Source organism: Tachypleus tridentatus, chromosome 12 (assembly GCF_004210375.1).
Source record: "Tachypleus tridentatus isolate NWPU-2018 chromosome 12, ASM421037v1, whole genome shotgun sequence".
NCBI classification, from domain to species: domain Eukaryota; kingdom Metazoa; phylum Arthropoda; class Merostomata; order Xiphosura; family Limulidae; genus Tachypleus; species Tachypleus tridentatus.
Genome location: NC_134836.1, coordinates 130,610,283 through 130,635,680, shown reverse-complemented (window position 1 = coordinate 130,635,680; position 25,398 = coordinate 130,610,283). Strand labels below are relative to the sequence as shown.

Below are 25,398 nucleotides of genomic sequence, written 5' to 3'. Positions count from 1 at the left end.
AACGAAGAGCTATCACACAGAAAAGCAAACAGTGGAATTTTCAACCTACCCCAAACGATATAAGATGTTCGTTACTTAAGGAAAGTAAAACAGGTATCTGTGGATTTATTGATGGAAAACCTCGCAACATATTCATTTATCTCACATAACTCAGAAGTAGAAGCCAAATATCGTCCACTGTGATGACTTCTGGAAATACCTCAGTGAAACAGTGTCCAACTTGGATATTTATAGAGTAAAGTAAACCTGATGAAAAGTTTAGGGTTTTTACCGAAACCACTTTCAAAGGATCATAAAGGAAGAGATGGGAGTCAATTATCCCAACCACTTGGAGAAAACTTTCCAGTGAGTGGATAACAAGTAACAATAAGGAAAAGATATCCTCTCATCTGTATACCACAGACCTTTTTAGAAGATAACCTCCAAATACCGTGTTTAGTAAATCGTTTTATTTGTATCAGGTCATCCCATAAGTGACGTCCGAAAATTTAATACAAAAAGTGTATCATAATTTCTGTCTTTGTAGAAAGCTTTAATGACTAAAATATTTAGTAGGACGTGTATAAAAATGTTTAGACAAATAAAAAAAACTAACTCAACTCAACTCAACTTTATTAGTTTCAAAAAGGCAATAGTGCAGCAGAAACTACACGAAACATTCAAGGTGTCTATGGTGCGGAGTCTCTCAATGAAAGAAAATGTTGTAGGTGGTTCCAGAAGTTTATAACAGGTGACCACAACTTAAGTGATGCACCATGTCCAGATCATCCTGTTGAGTTTAATGATGACTTGCACTTGATGAAGATTGTGCTGTAACAGTTGAAGAACTAGAAACTTAATTCAACCCATTCAACAGTTCACTATCATCTGAAACAGCTGGGAAAGGGGTCAAAACTTGGAAAATGAGTCCTCATGATTTGACAGAAGCCAAACTCAGAATAAGAGTGGACATTTGCACTTCTCTGCACTCTCGTGATTGTAACTCACAATTTTTGGACAAATTAGTGACTGGAGATGAAAAATGAATATTTTATAAAAAATGTTAAGTGCTGCAGACAATGAGACAGACGTGAGATTCAAAGAACCTATTCAGTGTCACAAAAACTTGTTCTGAGTTAAATGCGAGATTTAAAGAACCTGTTCAGTGTCACAAAAAGTGGCTCTGAGAGAGACGTCGGATTTTAAGAACCTGTTTAGTGTCATAAAAAGTTGTTCTAAGTCAAATGTGAGATTTAAAGAACCTTTTTAGTTTCACAAAAAGCTGTTATGAGACAGAGCTTAAAGACCCTGCTTAATGCAACAAAAAGTTGTTCTAAGTCAGATGTGAGATTTAAAGAACCTTTTTAGTTTCACAAAAAGCTGTTATGAGACAGAGCTTAAACACCCTGCTTAATGCAACAAAAAGTCGTTCTGAGTTAGATGTGAGACTTAAAAAACCTGTTTAGTGCCACAAAAAGTCGTTCTGAGTTAGACGTCAGGTTTAAAAAACCCGTTTAGTTACTCGAACAATTAGTGAATCAATACTATAATCTTTTTATAACTTTCGTCACTTCCCATTTACCTTGGACTATCTATCGAAAGCTGTTTTCCACTTCGACCTACAGGCGTAAGTGAATGTTACATTAATGGAAAAAATAAACTAATTAATTATCAGATGGGATGAATTTCACATTGTTTTTACTAGATAACCCAAAGGAACCCGCCCAATGATAAGGTAGTTACAACAGTGTTGATTAGGAAACTCAGTGTAATACTGATAATAGAATACAGACAGTCTCACCAGACAAATTCTTACCAGAGAAGGTCTCGCCAAACAAATTCTTACCAGAGAAGGTATCACCAGACAAATTCTTACCAGAGAAGGTCTCACCAGACAAATTCTTACCAGAGAAGGTATCACCAAACAAATTCTTACCAGAGAAGGTCTCACCAGACAAATTCTTACCAGAGAAGGTATCACCAAACAAATTCTTACCAGAGAAGGTCTCACCAGACAAATTCTTACCAGAGAAGGTATCACCAGACAAATTCTTACCAGAGAAGGTCTCACCAGACAAATTCTTACCAGAGAAGGTATCACCAAACAAATTCTTACCAGAGAAGGTCTCACCAGACAAATTCTTACCAGAGAAGGTATCACCAAACAAATTCTTACCAGAGAAGGTCTCACCAGACAAATTCTTACCAGAGAAGGTCTCACCAAACAAATTCTTACCAGAGAAGGTATCACCAGACAAATTCTTACCAGAGAAGGTATCACCAAACAAATTCTTACCAGAGAAGGTATCACCAGACAAATTCTTACCAGAGAAGGTATCACCAGACAAATTCTTACCAGAGAAGGTCTCACCAGACAAATTCTTACCAGAGAAGGTCTCACCAGACAAATTCTTACCAGAGAAGGTCTCACCAAACAAATTCTTACCAGAGAAGGTCTCACCAGACAAATTCTTACCAGAGAAGGTATCACCAGACAAATTCTTACCAGAGAAGGTCTCACCAAACAAATTCTTACCAGAGAAGGTCTCACCAGACAAATTCTTACCAGAGAAGGTATCACCAGACAAATTCTTACCAGAGAAGGTCTCACCAGACAAATTCTTACCAGAGAAGGTCTCACCAGACAAATTCTTACCAGAGAAGGTATCACCAGACAAATTCTTACCAGAGAAGGTATCACCAGACAAATTCTTACCAGAGAAGGTATCACCAGACAAATTCTTACCAGAGAAGGTCTCACCAGACAAATTCTTACCAGAGAAGGTCTCACCAAACAAATTCTTACCAGAGAAGGTATCACCAGACAAATTCTTACCAGAGAAGGTATCACCAGACAAATTCTTACCAGAGAAGGTATCATCAGACAAATTGATACCAGAGAAGGTCTCACCAGACAAATTCTTACCAGAGAAGGTATCACCAAACAAATTCTTACCAGAGAAGGTCTCACCAGACAAATTCTTACCAGAGAAGGTATCACCAGACAAATTCTTACCAGAGAAGGTATCACCAGACAAATTCTTACCAGAGAAGGTATCACCAGACAAATTCTTACCAGAGAAGGTCTCGCCAAACAAATTCTTACCAGAGAAGGTCTCACCAGAGAAGGTCTCATCAGACAAATTCTTACCAGAGAAGGTATCACCAGACAAATTCTTACCAGAGAAGGTCTCACCAGAGAAGGTCTCATCAGACAAATTCTCACCAGACAAATTCTTACCCAAATATTTTTATATTGTCTCCCTTTCTGTTTATATTTTTTATAATTTTCCAGAAGACATATTGAAAGTTTATTTGTTTCCAAGTGAAAACCTAATTATGTATGTAATTATAGCTCGTATTTTTAAAGATGAGAAATTTCACATTGTTACATAAAATTGACATCTCATTAAAAATAAATGTTTCTATTTCAATAAAATAATTATCAAACACATTTTTCATTTGAATATAAAGACTAAAAAGCTTTCAAAAATTGATTCTAAAACACAAAATACATACTTATGTGAAAAAAATTTGTCTGAACACAAAACAAAAAATATGACAATTCATGTAAAGAAAAACTTAAGCAACTGTCCACAATTGAAACATTGTTCAGAAACACTTCTTGAATATTGATAAAAATAGAGAAATGTTGGTGTTTGACTTCATTTAATTAACACATTCAAGTCTTATAGTTTATCACAAAGTATGCAGCTTATCAAAGTAACTTGTAATGTTTGAAAAACTCTATATTTATGAATAGGAATACAACATCAAAAGTTAGTTTGTTTTAAAGTGAGAGTCAGTAATCACATAGGTGAGACTTTCTCTGGTGATGCATGTCCAAGATCCTGCGAGTAAACGTATGATGTTAAATATTAAAGTACACCAGTGTTCAACCGATCTATAATTTTGTTTTCATTATACAAGCGATAAAAGCTCGGTTTACTATCAGACAGAATCGGTATACGACAAACTGTACCTCATTTGTTAGAGGCAATTCTAAAAGGCAAGAAAGATACTTTGAAACAGTACGATTGTAGACATTTTTCTTTTTAAAGTTCCAGAACATCCTACAATATCAATCATCTCCAACAAGATTAAAGCTACAACTACAACCACGGAACCCTAGTGCCGACACCTTCGTACGTTAATGAGGTCTACACAGTTTGGATATTCTATTTCCAGAAGTTCGAATACTTTACAAACTGGAGAACTGGACTTTCTTTCTTACTTCTGAAACAAGAATTAGGTTTTCAATAAAGTTTACAGTAGAAGCACAAGAAGAAACCTAGTTTGTTTAGAGAATCGTGGTACTCTATTAGTGAGTATCTAACGTAGTTTGTTTAGAGAATCGTGGTACTCTCTTAGTGAAGTATTTAACCTAGTTTGTTTAGAGAATCGTGGTACTCTCTTAGTGAAGTATTTAACCTAGTTTGTTTAGAGAATCGTGGTACTCTCTTAGTGAAGTATTTAACCTAGTTTGTTTAGAGAATCGTGGTACTCTCTTAGTGAAGTATTTAACCTAGTTTGTTTAGAGAATCGTGGTACTCTCTTAGTGAAGTATTTAACCTAGTTTGTTTAGAGAATCGTGGTACTCTTTTAGTGAAGTATTTAATCTAGTTTGTTTAGAAAATCGTGGTACTCTATTAGTGAAGTATTTAACCTAGTTTGTTTAGAGAATCGTGGTACTCTCTATTAGTGAAGTATTTAACCTAGTTTGTTTAGAGATTCGTGGTACTCTCTATTAGTGAAATATTTAACCTAGTTTGTTTAGAGAATCGTGGTACTCTCTTAGTGAAGTATTTAACCTAGTTTGTTTAGAGATTCGTGGTACTCTCTGTTAGTGAAGTATTTAACCTAGTTTGTTTAGAGATTCGTGGTACTCTCTTAGTGAAGTATTTAACCTAGTTTGTTTAGAGATTCGTGGTACTCTCTGTTAGTGAAGTATTTAACCTAGTTTATTTAGAGATTCGTGGTACTCTCTGTTAGTGAAGTATTTAACCTAGTTTGTTTAGAGAATCGTGGTACTCTCTTAGTGAAGTATTTAACCTAGTTTGTTTAGAGATTCGTGGGACTCTCTGTTAGTGAAGTATTTAACCTAGTTTGTTTAGAGATTCGTGGTACTCTCTATTAGTGAAGTATTTAACCTAGTTTGTTTAGAGAATGGTGGTACTCTCTTAGTGAAGTATTTAACCTAGTTTGTTTAGAGAGTGGTGGTACTCTCTTAGTGAAGTATTTAACCTAGTTTGTTTAGAGAATCGTGGTACTCTCTTAGTGAAGTATTTAACCTAGTTTGTTTAGAGAATCATGGTACTCTCTTAGTGAAGTATTTAACCTAGTTTGTTTAGAGAATCGTGGTACTCTCTTAGTGAAGTATTTAACCTAGTTTGTTTAGAGAATCGTGGTACTCTCTTAGTGAAGTATTTAACCTAGTTTGTTTAGAGAATCGTGGTACTCTTTTAGTGAAGTATTTAACCTAGTTTGTTTAGAGAATCGTGGTACTCTATTAGTGAAGTATTTAACCTAGTTTGTTTAGAGAATCGTGGTACTCTCTTAGTGAAGTATTTAACCTAGTTTGTTTAGAGATTCGTGGTACTCTCTGTTAGTGAAGTATTTAACCTAGTTTGTTTAGAGAATCGTGATACTCTCTTAGTGAAGTATTTAACCTAGTTTGTTTAGAGATTCGTGGGACTCTCTGTTAGTGAAGTATTTAACCTAGTTTTTTTAGAGATTCGTGGTACTCTCTATTAGTGAAGTATTTAACCTAGTTTGTTTAGAGAATGGTGGTACTCTCTTAGTGAAGTATTTAACCTAGTTTGTTTAGAGATTCGTGGTACTCTCTATTAGTGAAGTATTTAACCTAGTTTGTTTAGAGAATCGTGGTACTCTATTAGTGAAGTATTTAACCTAGTTTGTTTAGAGATTGGTGGTACTCTCTGTTAGTGAAGTATTTAACCTAGTTTGTTTAGAGAATCGTGGTACTCTCTTAGTGAAGTATTTAACCTAGTTTGTTTAGAGATTCGTGGTACTCTCTATTAGTGAAGTATTTAACCTAGTTTATTTAGAGAATCGTGGTACTCTCTTGGTGAAGTATTTAACCTAGTTTGTTTAGAGCATCGTGGTACTCTTTAGTGAAGTATTTAACCTAGTTTGTTTAGAGAATCGTGGTTCTCTATTAGTGAAGTATTTAACCTAGTTTGTTTAGAGAATCGTGGTTCTCTCTTAGTGAAGTATTTAACCTAGTTTGTTTAGAGAATCGTGGTACTCTCTATTAGTGAAGTATTTAACCTAGTTTGTTTAGAGAATCGTGGTACTCTATTAGTAAGTATCTAACCTAGTTTGTTTAGAGAATCGTGGTACTCTATAAGTGAAATATTTAACCTAGTTTGTTTGGAGAATCGTGGTACTCTTTTAGTGAAGTATTTAACCTAGTTTGTTTAGAGAATCGTGGTTCTCTATTAGTGAAGTATTTAACCTAGTTTGTTTAGAGAATCGTGGTACTCTCTATTAGTGAAGTATTTAACCTAGTTTGTTTAGAGAATCGTGGTACTCTATAAGTGAAGTATTTAACCTAGTTTGTTTAGAGAATCGTAGTTCTTTATTAGTGAAGTATTTAACCTAGTTTGTTTAGAGAATCGTGGTACTCTATTAGTGAGTATCTAACGTAGTTTGTTTAGAGAATCGTGGTTCTCTATTAGTGAAGTATTTAACCTAGTTTGTTTAGAGAATCGTGGTACTCTTTTAGTGAAGTATTTAACCTAGTTTGTTTAGAGAATCGTGGTACTCTCTATTAGTGAAGTATTTAACCTAGTTTGTTTAGAGAATCGTGGTACTCTCTATTAGTGAAGTATTTAACCTAGTTTGTTTAGAGAATCGTGGTACTCTCTATTAGTGAAGTATTTAACCTAGTTTGTTTAGAGATTCGTGGTACTCTCTATTAGTGAAATATTTAACCTAGTTTGTTTAGAGAATCGTGGTACTCTCTTAGTGAAGTATTTAACCTAGTTTGTTTAGAGATTCGTGGTACTCTCTGTTAGTGAAGTATTTAACCTAGTTTGTTTAGAGATTCGTGGTACTCTCTTAGTGAAGTATTTAACCTAGTTTGTTTAGAGATTCGTGGTACTCTCTGTTAGTGAAGTATTTAACCTAGTTTGTTTAGAGATTCGTGGTACTCTCTGTTAGTGAAGTATTTAACCTAGTTTGTTTAGAGAATCGTGGTACTCTCTTAGTGAAGTATTTAACCTAGTTTGTTTAGAGATTCGTGGGACTCTCTGTTAGTGAAGTATTTAACCTAGTTTATTTAGAGATTCGTGGTACTCTCTATTAGTGAAGTATTTAACCTAGTTTGTTTAGAGAATGGTGGTACTCTCTTAGTGAAGTATTTAACCTAGTTTGTTTAGAGAATGGTGGTACTCTCTTAGTGAAGTATTTAACCTAGTTTGTTTAGAGAATCGTGGTACTCTCTTAGTGAAGTATTTAACCTAGTTTGTTTAGAGAATCATGGTACTCTCTTAGTGAAGTATTTAACCTAGTTTGTTTAGAGAATCGTGGTACTCTCTTAGTGAGGTATTTAACCTAGTTTGTTTAGAGAATCGTGGTACTCTATTAGTGAAGTATTTAACCTAGTTTGTTTAGAGAATCGTGGTACTCTTTTAGTGAAGTATTTAACCTAGTTTGTTTAGAGAATCGTGGTACTCTATTAGTGAAGTATTTAACCTAGTTTGTTTAGAGAATCGTGGTACTCTCTTAGTGAAGTATTTAACCTAGTTTGTTTAGAGATTCGTGGTACTCTCTGTTAGTGAAGTATTTAACCTAGTTTGTTTAGAGAATCGTGATACTCTCTTAGTGAAGTATTTAACCTAGTTTGTTTAGAGATTCGTGGGACTCTCTGTTAGTGAAGTATTTAACCTAGTTTATTTAGAGATTCGTGGTACTCTCTATTAGTGAAGTATTTAACCTAGTTTGTTTAGAGAATGGTGGTACTCTCTTAGTGAAGTATTTAACCTAGTTTGTTTAGAGATTCGTGGTACTCTCTATTAGTGAAGTATTTAACCTAGTTTGTTTAGAGAATCGTGGTTCTCTATTAGTGAAGTATTTAACCTAGTTTGTTTAGAGATTGGTGGTACTCTCTATTAGTGAAATATTTAACCTAGTTTGTTTAGAGAATGGTGGTACTCTCTTAGTGAAGTATTTAACCTCGTTTGTTTAGAGATTCGTGGTACTCTCTATTAGTGAAGTATTTAACCTAGTTTATTTAGAGAATCGTGGTACTCTCTTGGTGAAGTATTTAACCTAGTTTGTTTAGAGCATCGTGGTACTCTTTTAGTGAAGTATTTAACCTAGTTTGTTTAGAGAATCGTGGTTCTCTATTAGTGAAGTATTTAACCTAGTTTGTTTAGAGAATCGTGGTTCTCTATTAGTGAAGTATTTAACCTAGTTTGTTTAGAGAATCGTGGTACTCTCTATTAGTGAAGTATTTAACCTAGTTTGTTTAGAGAATCGTGGTACTCTATTAGTAAGTATCTAACGTAGTTTGTTTAGAGAATCGTGGTACTCTATAAGTGAAATATTTAACCTAGTTTGTTTGGAGAATCGTGGTACTCTTTTAGTGAAGTATTTAACCTAGTTTGTTTAGAGAATCGTGGTTCTCTATTAGTGAAGTATTTAACCTAGTTTGTTTAGAGAATCGTGGTACTCTTTTAGTGAAGTATTTAACCTAGTTTGTTTAGAGAATCGTGGTACTCTCTATTAGTGAAGTATTTAACCTAGTTTGTTTAGAGAATCGTGGTACTCTATAAGTGAAGTATTTAACCTAGTTTGTTTAGAGAATCGTAGTTCTTTATTAGTGAAGTATTTAACCTAGTTTGTTTAGAGAATCGTGGTACTCTATTAGTGAGTATCTAACGTAGTTTGTTTAGAGAATCGTGGTTCTCTATTAGTGAAGTATTTAACCTAGTTTGTTTAGAGAATCGTGGTACTCTTTTAGTGAAGTATTTAACCTAGTTTGTTTAGAAAATCGTGGTACTCTCTATTAGTGAAGTATTTAACCTAGTTTGTTTAGAGAATCGTGGTACTCTCTATTAGTGAAGTATTTAACCTAGTTTGTTTAGAGAATCGTGGTACTCTATTAGTGAGTATCTAACGTGGTTTGTTCAGAGAATCGTGGTACTCTATAAGTGAAGTATTTAACCTTGTTTGTTTAGAGAATCGTGGTACTCTTTTAGTGAAGTATTTAACCTAGTTTGTTTAGAGAATCGTGGTACTCTATTAGTGAAGTATTTAACCTAATTTGTTTAGAACACTAATATAAATTATTCATGATTAAAAAAAAAAAAAAAGATAATTATTGCTTCTTACGTGGATATTTGAGATAAGCAGTACCCTTACAGGATAATATAGATTTAAATGGTGTACCCTTACGGGTTATTACAGTTTTGAATGGCGTACCCTTACAGGTTATTACAGTTTTGAATAAGCAGTACTGTTACAGGTTATTACAGTTTTGAATAAGCAGTACTGTTACAGGTTATTACAGTTTTGAATAAGCAGTACTGTTACAGGTTATTACAGTTTTGAATAAGCAGTACTGTTACAGGTTATTACAGTTTTGAATAAGCAGTACTGTTACAGGTTATTACAGTTTTGAATAAGCAGTACTGTTACAGGTTATTACAGTTTTGAATAAGCAGTACCCTTACGGATTATTACAGTTTTGAATAAGCAGTACCCTTACGGATTATTACAGTTTTGTATAAGCAGTACCCTTACGTATTATTACAGTTTTGAATAAGCAGTACCCTTACGGATTATTACAGTTTTGAATAAGCAGTACCCTTACGGATTATTACAGTTTTGAATAAGCAATACCCTTACGGATTATTACAGTTTTGAATAAGCAGTACCCTTACGGATTATTACAGTTTTGAATAAGCAATACCCTTACGGATTATTACAGTTTTGAATAAGCAGTACCCTTACGGATTATTACAGTTTTGAATAAGCAGTACCCTTACGGATTATTACAGTTTTGAATAAGCAATACCCTTACGGATTATTACAGTTTTGAATAAGCAGTACCCTTACGGATTATTACAGTTTTGAATAAGCAGTACCCTTACGGATTATTACAGTTTTGAATAAGCAGTACCCTTACGGATTATTACAGTTTTGAATAAGCAGTACCCTTACGGATTATTACAGTTTTGAATAAGCAATACCCTTACAGGTTAATACAGTTTTGAATAAACAGTACTCTTACAGGTTATTACAGTTTTTGAATGGCGTACTCTTACGGGTTATTACAGTTTTGAATAGCTGTCAATAAAAGTGTATAATCTCGTTACGTCAGAATTAAATACTTCACTAGTAGAGTACCACGATTCTCAAACCATAACGTGTCACAATTTAATACTTCACTAGTAAAGTACCACGATTCTCAAATCATAACTTCTCACAGTTAAATACTTCACTAGTAAAGCACCACGATTCTCAAATCATAACTTCTCACAGTTAAATACTTCACTAGTAGACTACCACAATTCTCAAACCATAACATGTCACAGTTAAATACTTCACTAGTAGAGTACCACGATTCTCAAACCATAACATGTCACAGTTAAATACTTCACCAATAGAGTACCACGATTCTCAAACCATAACGGGTCACAATTAAATACTTCACTAGTAAAGTACCACGATTCTCAAATCATAACTTCTCACAGTTAAATACTTCACTAGTAGACTACCACAATTCTCAAACAATAACGTGTCACAGTTAAATACTTCTCAAATAGAGTACCACAATTCTCAAACCATAACGTGTCACAGTTAAATACTTCACTAATAGAGTACCACGATTCTCAAACCATAACATGTCACAGTTAAATACTTCACTAATAGAGTACCACGATTCTCAAACCATAACATGTCACAGTTAAATACTTCACTAATAGAGTACCACGATTCTCAAACCATAACGGGTCACAATTAAATACTTCACTAGTAGAGTACCACTATTTTCAAACCATAATGTGTCACAGTTAAATACTTGACTAATAAAGTACCATGATTCTCAAACCATAACGTCTTGAAAGTTTATTTTATATGAAAGTAGATATAATTCCTGCAAATATTACAACTTATAAAAGAAACACAATTTTATCTCGTATCCCATGACAGTAAGATTTTCCTCGTCAGGGTTGATTTGGAAGGAAAACGTGTGAACGTTAGATTAATGATGTTACAGTATATGTGGTAACCAAGACAGTACTAACATAATGAGGTGGAACGTGGTATGATTTCTATTGTACGAAAAGAGACAAAAAGAATTATAGGGGAGAGTGAGAAACATGATAATTAATAATGGAAGGAAAATGTGACGTGTCAGCATTACAATAATACCATCTGAGGGAATGTTGACGTCACATGTAATATTTTTAGATGGCCGACACATCACCCAACACCGATTTACAGCACAACATCAAGTCTTTAGTATGGTTGTAAGTACCGCCCTCTAGCTGATAGATAACAGACATATTTCTGTACCTGAGATACAACAATAAACGATAAAGACTTAAGCGAATTAGAACAGACGGTTAACGTATACAAACAACACGCTATCATGGTTAACGTGTACAAACAATATCCCGATGAAATGCGTATTATCTTTGTAATATAACAGCTGGAAACCACTGAATACGTCACAACGGCATGTCTGTGGACTTAACAACACCAGAAACTGTTTAGATACCCCCGATAGGAAGAGCACAGATAGCCCATTGTGTAAAATTGTGGTCAATTAGAAACAAACAAAAACTACCGAAATACTAAAAAAAAACAATAAAATCCATTACTAAAGAACTGACCAGCTCTGAGATGAATAACCTTATGAAAGTAATACTAAAGTATTAAAGTGAGTACTAAAGAACTGACCAGCTCTAACATGAAAAACCTTGTGAAAGCTCTAACAAAGAATAACCATGAATAACCTTATGAAGTAATACTTATGTACTAAAGAACTGACCAGCTCTAACATGAATAACCTTGTGAAAGTAATACTTATGTACTAAAGAACTCACCAGCTCTAACACGAATAACCTTGTGAAAGTAATACTTATGTACTAAAAAACTGACCAGCTCTAACATGAATAACCTTGTGAAAGTAATACTTATGTACTAAAGAACTCACCAGCTCTAACATGAATAACCTTGTGAAAGTAATACTTATGTACTAAAGAACTCACCAGCTCTAACATGAATAACCTTGTGAAAGTAATACTTATGTACTAAAAGAACTCACCAGCTCTAACATGAATAACCTTGTGAAAGTAATACTTATGTACTAAAGAACTAAATGAATAACTTGTGAAAGTAATACTTATGTACCAGCTCTAACATGAATAACCTTGTGAAAGTAATACTTATGTACTAAAGAACTCACCAGCTCTAACATGAATAACCTTGTGAAAGTAATACTTATGTACTAAAGAACTCACCAGCTCTAACATGAATAACCTTGTGAAAGTAATACTTATGTACTAAAGAACTGACCAGCTCTAACATGAATAACCTTGTGAAAGTAATACTTATGTACTAAAGAACTCACCAGCTCTAACATGAATAACCTTATGAAAGTAATACTTATGTACTAAAAAGAACTCACCAGCTCTAACATGAATAACCTTGTGAAAGTAATACTTATGTACTAAAGAACTCACCAGCTCTAACATGAATAACCTTGTGAAAGTAATACTTATGTACTAAAGAACTCACCAGCTCTAACATGAATAACCTTGTGAAAGTAATACTTATGTACTAAAGAACTCACCAGCTCTAACATGAATAACCTTGTGAAAGTAATACTTATGTACTAAAGAACTCACCAGCTCTAACATGAATAACCTTGTGAAAGTAATACTTATGTACTAAAGAACTCACCAGCTCTAACATGAATAACCTTGTGAAAGTAATACTTATGTACTAAAGAACTCACCAGCTCTAACATGAATAACCTTGTGAAAGAAAGTAATACTTATGTACTAAAGATACTTGTGACCAGCTCTAACATGAATAACCTTGTGAACTCAGTAACATGAATAACCTTGTTAATGTATGTACTAAAGAACTCACCAGCTCTAACATGAATAACCTTGTGAAAGTAATACTTATGTACTAAAGAACTCACCAGCTCTAACATGAATAACCTTATGAAAGTAATACTTATGTACTAAAGAACTACCAGCTCTAACATGAATAACCTTGTAATACTTATGTACTAAAGAACTCACCAGCTCTAACATGAATATAACCTTGTGAAAGAACTCACCAGTAATGAATAACTTATGTAATACTTAAAAGAACTCACCAGCTCTAACATGAATAACCTTGTGAAAGTAATACTTATGTACTAAAGAACTCACATGAATAACCTTGTGAAAGTAATACTTATGTACTAACAACTGAATAACATGAATAACTTGTGACCTTATGTACTAAAGAACTGAACATGTAATACTTATGTACTTATGTACTAAAGAACTCACCAGCTCTAACATGAATAACCTTGTGAAAGTAATACTTATGTACTAAAGAACTCACCAGCTCTAACATGAATAACCTTAATGAAAGTAATACTTATGTACTAAAGAACTCACCAGCTCTAACATGAATAACCTTGAATAACCTTATGAAAGTAATACTTATGTACTAAACAACACCAGCTCTAACATGAATAACCTTGTGAAAGTAATACTTATGTACTAAAGAACTCACCAGCTCTAACATGAATAACCTTGTGAAAGTAATACTTATGTACTAAAGAACTCACCAGCTCTAACATGAATAACCTTGTGAAAGTAATACTTATGTACTAAAGAACTCACCAGCTCTAACATGAATAACCTTGTGAAAGTAATACTTATGTACTAAAGAACTCACCAGCTCTAACATGAATAACCTTGTGAAAGTAATACTTATGTACTAAAGAACTCACCAGCTCTAACATGAATAACCTTGTGAAAGTAATACTTATGTACTAAAGAACTCACCAGCTCTAACATGAATAACCTTGTGAAAGTAATACTTATGTACTAAAGAACTCACCAGCTCTAACATGAATAACCTTGTGAAAGTAATACTTATGTACTAAAGAACTCACCAGCTCTAACATGAATAACCTTGTGAAAGAAAGTAATACTTATGTACTAAAGAACTCACCAGCTCTAACATGAATAACCTTGTGAAAGTAATACTTATGTACTAAAGAACTCACCAGCTCTAACATGAATAACCTTGTGAAAGTAATACTTATGTACTAAAGAACTCACCAGCTCTAACATGAATAACCTTGTGAAAGTAATACTTATGTACTAAAAGAACTCACCAGCTCTAACATGAATAACCTTGTGAAAGTAATACTTATGTACTAAAGAACTCACCAGCTCTAACATGAATAACCTTGTGAAAGTAATACTTATGTACTAAAGTAATACTTATGAACTCACCAGCTCTAACATGAATAACCTTGTGAAAGTAATACTTATGTACTAAAGAACTCACCAGCTCTAACATGAATAACCTTGTGAAAGTAATATTATGTACTAAAGAACTCACCAGCTAACATGAATAACCTTGTGAAAGTAATACTTATGTACTAAAGAACTCACCAGCTCTAACATGAATAACCTTGTGAAAGTAATACTTATGTACTAAAGAACTCACCAGCTCTAACATGAATAACCTTGTGAAAGTAATACTTATGTACTAAAGAACTCACCAGCTCTAACATGAATAACCTTGTGAAAGTAATACTTATGTACTAAAGAACTCACCAGCTCTAACATGAATAACCTTGTGAAAGTAGTAATACTTATGTAACCTTAAAGAACTCACCAGCTCTAACATGAATAACCTTGTGAAAGTAATACTTATGTACTAAAGAACTCACCAGCTCTAACATGAATAACCTTGTGAAAGTAATACTTATGTACTAAAGAACTCACCAGCTCTAACATGAATAACCTTGTGAAAGTAATACTTATGTAATAGCTTATGTAACTAAAGAACTCACCAGCTCTAACATGAATAACCTTGTGAAAGTAATACTTATGTACTAAAGAACTCACCAGCTCTAACATGAATAACCTTGTGAAAGTAATACTTATGTACTAAAGAACTCACCAGCTCTAACATGAATAACCTTGTGAAAGTAATACTTATGTACTAAAGAACTCACCAGCTCTAACATGAATAACCTTGTGAAAGTAATACTTATGTACTAAAGAACTCACCAGCTCTAACATGAATAACCTTGTGTAATACTTATGTACTAAAGAACTCACCAGCTCTAAAAGTAATACTTATGTACTAAAGAACTCACCAGCTCTAACATGAATAACCTTGTGAAAGTAATACTTATGTACTAAAGAACTCACCAGCTCTAACATGAATAACCTTGTGAAAGTAATACTTATGTACTAAAGAACTCACCAGCTCTAACATGAATAACCTTGTGAAAGTAATACTTATGTACTAAAGAACTCACCAGCTCTAACATGAATAACCTTGTGAAAGTAATACTTATGTACTAAAGAACTCACCAGCTCTAACATGAATAACCTTGTGAAAGTAATACTTATGTACTAAAGAACTCACCAGCTCTAACATGAATAACCTTGTGAAAGTAATACTTATGTACTAAAGAACTCACCAGCTCTAACATGAATAACCTTGTGAAAGTAATACTTATGTACTAAAGAACTCACCAGCTCTAACATGAATAACCTTGTGAAAGTAATACTTATGTACTAAAGAACTCACCAGCTCTAACATGAATAACCTTGTGAAAGTAATACTTAATAAAGAACTTCTATGTAACCTTGTGAAAGTAATACTTAACTCACCAGCTCTAACATGAATAACCTTGTGAAAGTAATACTTATGTACTAAAGAACTCACCAGCTCTAACATGAATAACCTTGTGAAAGTAATACTTATGTACTAAAGAACTCACCAGCTCTAACATGAATAACCTTGTGAAAGTAATACTAATACTTATGTAACTAAAGTAATACTTATGTACTAAAGAACTCACCAGCTCTAACATGAATAACCTTGTGAAAGTAATACTTATGTACTAAAGAACTCACCAGCTCTAACATGAATAACCTTGTGAAAGTAATACTTATGTACTAAAGAACTCACCAGCTCTAACATGAATAACCTTGTGAAAGTAATACTTATGTACTAAAGAACTCACCAGCTCTAACATGAATAACCTTGTGAAAGTAATGAATACTTATGTAGTAAAGAACTGACCAGCTCTAACATGAATAACCTTGTGAAAGTAATACTTATGTACTAAAGAACTCACCAGCTCTAACATGAATAACCTTGTGAAAGTAATACTTATGTACTAAAGAACTCACCAGCTCTAACATGAATAACCTTGTGAAAGTAATACTTATGTACTAAAGAACTCACCAGCTCTAACATGAATAACCTTGTGAAAGTAATACTTATGTACTAAAGAACTCACCAGCTCTAACATGAATAACCTTTGAAAGTAATACTTATGTACTAAAGAACTAAGCTCTAACATGAATAACCTTGTAAAGTAATACTTAAAAAGAACTCACCAGCTCTAACATGAATAACCTTGTGAAAGTAATACTTATGTACTAAAGAACTCACCAGCTCTAACATGAATAACCTTGTGAATAGTAATACCAGCTTATGTAACTAAAGTAACTTATGTACACCAGCTCTAACATGAATAACCTTGTGAAAGTAATACTTATGTACTAAAGAACTCAACTCACCAGCTCTAACATGAATAACCTTGTGAAAACATGTAATACTTATGTACTAAAGAACTCACCAGCTCTAACATGAATAACCTTGTTATGTACTAAAGTAATCTAACTTATGTGAAAGTAATACTAAAGAACTCACCAGCTCTAACATGAATAACCTTGTGAAAGTAATACTTATGTACTAAAGAACTCACCAGCTCTAACATGAATAACCTTGTGAAAGTAATGACTTATGTACTAAAGAACTCACCAGCTCTAACATGAATAACCTTGTGAAAGTAATACTTATGTACTAAAGAACTCACCAGCTCTAACATGAATAACCTTGTGAAAGTAATACTTATGTACTAAAGAACTCACCAGCTCTAACATGAATAACCTTGTGAAAGTAATACTTATGTACTAAAGAACTCACCAGCTCTAACATGAATAACCTTGTGAAAGTAATACTTATGTACTAAAGAACTCACCAGCTCTAACATGAATAACCTTGTGAAAGTAATACTTATGTACTAAAGAACTCACCAGCTCTAACATGAATAACCTTGTGAAAGTAATACTTATGTACTAAAGAACTCACCAGCTCTAACATGAATAACCTTGTGAAAGTAATACTTATGTACTAAAGAACTCACCAGCTCTAACATGAATAACCTTGTGAAAGTAATACTTATGTACTAAAGAACTCACCAGCTCTAACATGAATAACCTTGTGAAAGTAATACTTATGTACTAAAGAACTCACCAGCTCTAACATGAATAACCTTGTGAAAGTAATACTTATGTACTAAAGAACTCACCAGCTCTAACATGAATAACCTTGTGAAAGTAATACTTATGTACTAAAGAACTCACCAGCTCTAACATGAATAACCTTGTGAAAGTAATACTTATGTACTAAAGAACTCACCAGCTCTAACATGAATAACCTTGTGAAAGTAATACTTATGTACTAAAGAACTCACCAGCTCTAACATGAATAACCTTGTGAAAGTAATACTTATGTACTAAAGAAAAGAACTCACCAGCTCTAACATGAATAACCTTGTGAAAGTAATGCTTATGTACTAAAAGAACTCACCAGCTCTAACATGAATAACCTTGTGAAAGTAATACTTATGTACTAAAGAACTCACCAGCTCTAACATGAATAACCTTGTGAAAGTAATACTTATGTACTAAAGAACTCACCAGCTCTAACATGAATAACCTTGTGAAAGTAATACTTATGTACTAAAGAACTCACCAGCTCTAACATGAATAACCTTGTGAAAGTAATACTTATGTACTAAAGAACTCACCAGCTCTAACATGAATAACCTTGTGAAAGTAATACTTATGTACTAAAGAACTCACCAGCTCTAACATGAATAACCTTAATGAAAGTAATCTAACATGAATAACTTATGTATGTACTAAAGAACTCACCAGCTCTAACATGAATAACCTTGTGAAAGTAATACTTATGTACTAAAGAACTCACCAGCTCTAACATGAATAACCTTGTGAAAGTAATACTTATGTACTAAAGAACTCACCAGCTCTAACATGAATAACCTTGTGAAAGTAATACTTATGTACTAAAGAACTCACCAGCTCTAACATGAATAACCTTGTGAAAGTAATACTTATGTACTAAAGAACTCACCAGCTCTAACATGAATAACCTTGTGAAAGTAATACTTATGTACTAAAGAACTCACCAGCTCTAACATGAATAACCTTGTGAAAGTAATACTTATGTACTAAAGAACTCACCAGCTCTAACATGAATAACCTTGTGAAAGTAATACTTATGTACTAAAGAACTCACCAGCTCTAACATGAATAACCTTGTGAAAGTAATAACTTATGTGACTTATGTACTAAAGAACTCACCAGCTCTAACATGAATAACCTTGTGAAAGTAATACTTATGTACTAAAGAACTCACCAGCTCTAACATGAATAACCTTGTGAAAGTAATACTTATGTACTAAAGAACTCACCAGCTCTAACATGAATAACCTTGTGAAAGTAATACTTATGTACTAAAGAACTCACCAGCTCTAACATGAATAACCTTGTGAAAGTAATACTTATGTACTAAAGAACTCACCAGCTCTAACATGAATAACCTTGTGAAAGTAATACTTATGTACTAAAGAACTCACCAGCTCTAACATGAATAACCTTGTGAAAGTAATACTTATGTACTAAAGAACTCACCAGCTCTAACATGAATAACCTTGTGAAAGTAATACTTATGTACTAAAGAACTCACCAGCTCTAACATGAATAACCTTGTGAAAGTAATACTTATGTACTAAAGAACTCACCAGCTCTAACATGAATAACCTTGTGAAAGTAATACTTATGTACTAAAGAACTCACCAGCTCTAACATGAATAACCTTGTGAAAGTAATACTTATGTACTAAAGAACTCACCAGCTCTAACATGAATAACCTTGTGAAAGTAATACTTATGTACTAAAGAACTCACCAGCTCTAACATGAATAACCTTGTGAAAGTAATACTTATGTACTAAAGAACTCACCAGCTCTAACATGAATAACCTTGTGAAAGTAATACTTATGTACTAAAGAACTCACCAGCTCTAACATGAATAACCTTGTGAAAGTAATACTTATGTACTCAAAGAACTCACCAGCTCTAACATGAATAACCTTGTGAAAGTAATACTTATGTACTAAAGAACTCACCAGCTCTAACATGAATAACCTTGTGAAAGTAATACTTATGTACTAAAGAACTCACCAGCTCTAACATGAATAACCTTGTGAAAGTAATACTTATGTACTAAAGAACTGACCAGCTCTAACATGAATAACCTTGTGAAAGTAATACTTATGTACTAAAGAACTCACCAGCTCTAACATGAATAACCTTGTGAAAGTAATACTTATGTACTAAAGAACTCACCAGCTCTAACATGAATAACCTTGTGAAAGTAATACTTATGTACTAAAGAACTCACCAGCTCTAACATGAATAACCTTGTGAAAGTAATACTTATGTACTAAAGAACTCACCAGCTCTAACATGAATAACCTTGTGAAAGTAATACTTATGTACTAAAGAACTCACCAGCTCTAACATGAATAACCTTGTGAAAGTAATACTTATGTACTAAAGAACTCACCAGCTCTAACATGAATAACCTTGTGAAAGTAATAACATGAATAACCTTGTGAAAGTAATACTTATGTACTAAAGAACTCACCAGCTCTAACATGAATAACCTTGTGAAAGTAATACTTATGTACTAAAGAACTCACCAGCTCTAACATGAATAACCTTGTGAAAGTAATACTTATGTACTAAAGAACTCACCAGCTCTAACATGAATAACCTTGTGAAAGTAATACTTATGTACTAAAGAACTCACCAGCTCTAACATGAATAACCTTGTGAAAGTAATACTTATGTACTAAAGAACTCACCAGCTCTAACATGAATAACCTTGTGAAAGTAATACTTATGTACTAAAGAACTCACCAGCTCTAACATGAATAACCTTGTGAAAGTAATACTTATGTACTAAAGAACTCACCAGCTCTAACATGAATAACCTTGTGAAAGTAATACTTATGTACTAAAGAACTGACCAGCTCTAACATGAATAACCTTATGAAAGTAATACTTATGTACTAAAGAACTCACCAGCTCTAACATGAATAACCTTGAAAGTAATACTTATGTACTAAAGAACTCACCAGCTCTAACATGAATAACCTTGTGAAAGTAATACTTATGTACTAAAGAACTCACCAGCTCTAACATGAATAACCTTGTGAAAGTAATACTTATGTACTAAAGAACTCACCAGCTCTAACATGAATAACCTTGTGAAAGTAATACTTATGTACTAAAGAACTCACCAGCTCTAACATGAATAACCTTGTGAAAGTAATACTTATGTACTAAAGAACTCACCAGCTCTAACATGAATAACCTTGTGAAAGTAATACTTATGTACTAAAGAACTCACCAGCTCTAACATGAATAACCTTATGAAAGTAATACTTATGTACTAAAGAACTCACCAGCTCTAACATGAATAACCTTGTGAAAGTAATACTTATGTACTAAAGAACTCACCAGCTCTAACATGAATAACCTTATGAAAGTAATACTTATGTACTAAAGAACTCACCAGCTCTAACATGAATAACCTTGTGAAAGTAATACTTATGTACTAAAGAACTCACCAGCTCTAACATGAATAACCTTGTGAAAGTAATACTTATGTACTAAAGAACTCACCAGCTCTAACATGAATAACCTTGTGAAAGTAATACTTATGTACTAAAGAACTCACCAGCTCTAACATGAATAACCTTGTGAAAGTAATACTTATGTACTAAAGAACTCACCAGCTCTAACATGAATAACCTTGCTTATGTACTAAAGAACTACCAGCTCTAACATGAATAACCTTGTGAAAGTAATACTTATGTACTCTAAATGAATAACCTTGAAAGTAATACTAAAGACCACCAGCTCTAACATGAATAACCTTGTGAAAGTAATACTTATGTACTAAAGAACTCACCAGCTCTAACATGAATAACCTTGTGAAAGTAATACTTATGTACTAAAGAACTCACCAGCTCTAACATGAATAACCTTGTGAAAGTAATACTTATGTACTAAAGAACTCACCAGCTCTAACATGAATAACCTTGTGAAAGTAATACTTATGTACTAAAGAACTCACCAGCTCTAACATGAATAACCTTGTGAAAGTAATACTTATGTACTAAAGAACTCACCAGCTCTAACATGAATAACCTTGTGAAAGTAATACTTATGTACTAAAGAACTCACCAGCTCTAACATGAATAACCTTGTGAAAGTAATACTTATGTACTAAAGAACTCACCAGCTCTAACATGAATAACCTTGTGAAAGTAATACTTATGTGCTAAAGAACTCACCAGCTCTAACATGAATAACCTTGTGAAAGTAATACTTATGTACTAAAGAACTCCACCAGCTCTAACATGAATAACCTTGTGAAAGTAATACTTATGTACTAAAGAACTCACCAGCTCTAACATGAATAACCTTGTGAAAGTAATACTTATGTACTAAAGAACTCACCAGCTCTAACATGAATAACCTTGTGAAAGTAATACTTATGTACTAAAGAACTCACCAGCTCTAACATGAATAACCTTGTGAAAGTAATAATACTTATGTACTAAAGAACTCACCAGCTCTAACATGAATAACCTTGTGAAAGTAATACTTATGTACTAAAGAACTCACCAGCTCTAACATGAATAACCTTGTGAAAGTAATACTTATGTACTAAAGAACTCACCAGCTCTAACATGAATAACCTTGTGAAAGTAATACTTATGTACTAAAGAACTCACCAGCTCTAACATGAATAACCTTGTGAAAGTAATACTTATGTACTAAAGAACTCACCAGCTCTAACATGAATAACCTTGTGAAAGTAATACTTATGTACTAAAGAACTCACCAGCTCTAACATGAATAACCTTGTGAAAGTAATACTTATGTACTAAAGAACTCACCAGCTCTAACATGAATAACCTTATGAAAGTAATACTTATGTACTAAAGAACTCACCAGCTCTAACATGAATAACCTTGTGAAAGTAATACTTATGTACTAAAGAACTCTCCAGCTCTAACATGAATAACCTTGTGAAAGTAATACTTATGTACTAAAGAACTCACCAGCTCTAACATGAATAACCTTGTGAAAGTAATACTTATGTACTAAAGAACTCACCAGCTCTAACATGAATAACCTTGTGAAAGTAATACTTATGTACTAAAGAACTCACCAGCTCTAACATGAATAACCTTGTGAAAGTAATACTTATGTACTAAAGAACTCACCAGCTCTAACATGAATAACCTTGTGAAAGTAATACTTATGTACTAAAGAACTCACCAGCTCTAACATGAATAACCTTGTGAAAGTAATACTTATGTACTAAAGAACTCACCAGCTCTAACATGAATAACCTTGTGAAAGTAATACTTATGTACTAAAGAACTCACCAGCTCTAACATGAATAACCTTATGAAAGTAATACTTATGTACTAAACAACTACCAGCTCTAACATGAATAACCTTGTGAAAGTAATACTTATGTACTAAACAACTCACCAGCTCTAACATGAATAACCTTATGAAAAGTAATACTTATGTGCTAAAGAACTCACCAGCTCTAACATGAATAACCTTGTGAAAGTAATACTTATGTACTAAAGAACTCACCAGCTCTAACATGAATAACCTTGAAAGTAATACTTATGTACTAAAGAACTCAAGCTCTAACATGAATAACCTTGTGTAATACTTATGTACTAAAGAACTCACCAGCTCTAACATGAATAACCTTGTGAAAGTAATACTTATGTACTAAAGAACTCACCAGCTCTAACATGAATAACCTTGTGAAAGTAATACTTATGTACTAAAGAACTCACCAGCTCTAACATGAATAACCTTGTGAAAGTAATACTTATGTACTAAAGAACTCACCAGCTCTAACATGAATAACCTTGTGAAAGTAATACTTATGTACTAAAGAACTCACCAGCTCTAACATGAATAACCTTGTGAAAGTAATACTTATGTACTAAAGAACTCACCAGCTCTAACATGAATAACCTTGTGAAAGTAATATGTACTAAAGAACTCACCAGCTCTAACATGAATAACCTTGTGAAAGTAATACTTATGTACTAAAGAACTCACCAGCTCTAACATGAATAACCTTGTGAAAGTAATACTTATGTACTAAAGAACTCACCAGCTCTAACATGAATAACCTTGTGAAAGTAATACTTATGTACTAAAGAACTCACCAGCTCTAACATGAATAACCTTATGAAAGTAATACTTATGTACTAAAGAACTCACCAGCTTGTGAAAGTAATACTTATGTACTAAAGAATGTGCTAACATGAACTCACCAGCTCTAACATGAACTGACCAGCTCTAACCTTAACCTGAAAGTAATACTTATGTACTAAAGAACTCACCAGCTCTAACATGAATAACCTTGTGAAAGTAATACTTATGTACTAAAGAACTCACCAGCTCTAACATGAATAACCTTGTGAAAGTAATACTTATGTACTAAAGAACTCACCAGCTCTAACATGAATAACCTTGTGAAAGTAATACTTATGTACTAAAGAACTCACCAGCTCTAACATGAATAACCTTGTGAAAGTAATACTTATGTACTAAAGAACTCACCAGCTCTAACATGAATAACCTTGTGAAAGAATACTTATGTAATCACCAGCTTATGTAACCTAAAGTAATACTTATGTACTCACCAGCTCTAACATGAATAACCTTGTGAAAGTAATACTTATGTACTAAAGAACTCACCAGCTCTAACATGAATAACCTTGTGACTTATGTACTAAAGATAACTCTAACATGAATAACCTTGAAAGTAATACTTATGTACTAAAGAACTCACCAGCTCTAACATGAATAACCTTGTGAAAGTAATACTTATGTACTAAAGAACTCACCAGCTCTAACATGAATAACCTTATGAAAGTAATACTTATGTACTAAAAAGAACTCACCAGCTCTAACATGAATAACCTTAACATGAATAACCTTGAGTAATACTTATGTACTAAAGAACTCACCAGCTCTAACATGAATAACCTTATGAAAGTAATACTTATGTACTAAAGAACTCACCAGCTCTAACATGAATAACCTTGTGAAAGTAATACTTATGTACTAAAGAACTCACCAGCTCTAACATGAATAACCTTATGAAAGTAATACTTATGTACTAAAGAACTCACCAGCTCTAACATGTACTATAACCTTGAATGAAAAAGTAATGCTTATGTACTAAAGAACTCACCAGCTCTAACATGAATAACCTTGTGAAAGTAATACTTATGTACTAAAGAACTCACCAGCTCTAACATGAATAACCTTGTGAAGTAATACTTATGTACTAAAGAACTCACCAGCTCTAACATGAATAACCTTGTGAAAGTAATACTTATGTACTTATGAACTGCTAACATGAACTCACCAGCTCTAACATGAATAACCTTGTGAAAGTAATACTTATGTACTAAAGAACTCACCAGCTCTAACATGAATAACCTTATGAAAGTAATACTTATGTACTAAAGAACTCACCAGCTCTAACATGAATAACCTTGTGAAAGTAATACTTATGTACTAAAGAACTCACCAGCTCTAACATGAATAACCTTGTGAAAGTAATACTTATGTACTAAAGAACTCACCAGCTCTAACATGAATAACCTTGTGAAAGTAATACTTATGTACTAAAGAACTCACCAGCTCTAACATGAATAACCTTGTGAAAGTAATACTTATGTACTAAAGAACTCACCAGCTCTAACATGAATAACCTTGTGAAAGTAATACTTATGTACTAAAGAACTCACCAGCTCTAACATGAATAACCTTGTGAAAGTAATACTTATGTACTAAAGAACTCACCAGCTCTAACATGAATAACCTTGTGAAAGTAATACTTATGTACTAAAGAACTCACCAGCTCTAACATGAATAACCTTGTGAAAGTAATACTTATG

The 25,398-nt window shown here is 33.2% G+C and overlaps 1 protein-coding gene across 1 annotated transcript in view; it reads left to right on the top strand.

The window, feature by feature from the left end:
- Positions 1 to 249: 249 nt before the first annotated feature.
- Positions 250 to 25,398, top strand: part of LOC143235791 (uncharacterized) — a 66,384-nt gene continuing 41,235 nt past the window's right edge. The window contains exon 1 of the mRNA XM_076473992.1: positions 250 to 345. Within this exon, the coding sequence (XP_076330107.1) occupies positions 250 to 345 (96 nt within the window). The remainder of the gene's footprint in view (positions 346 to 25,398) is intronic.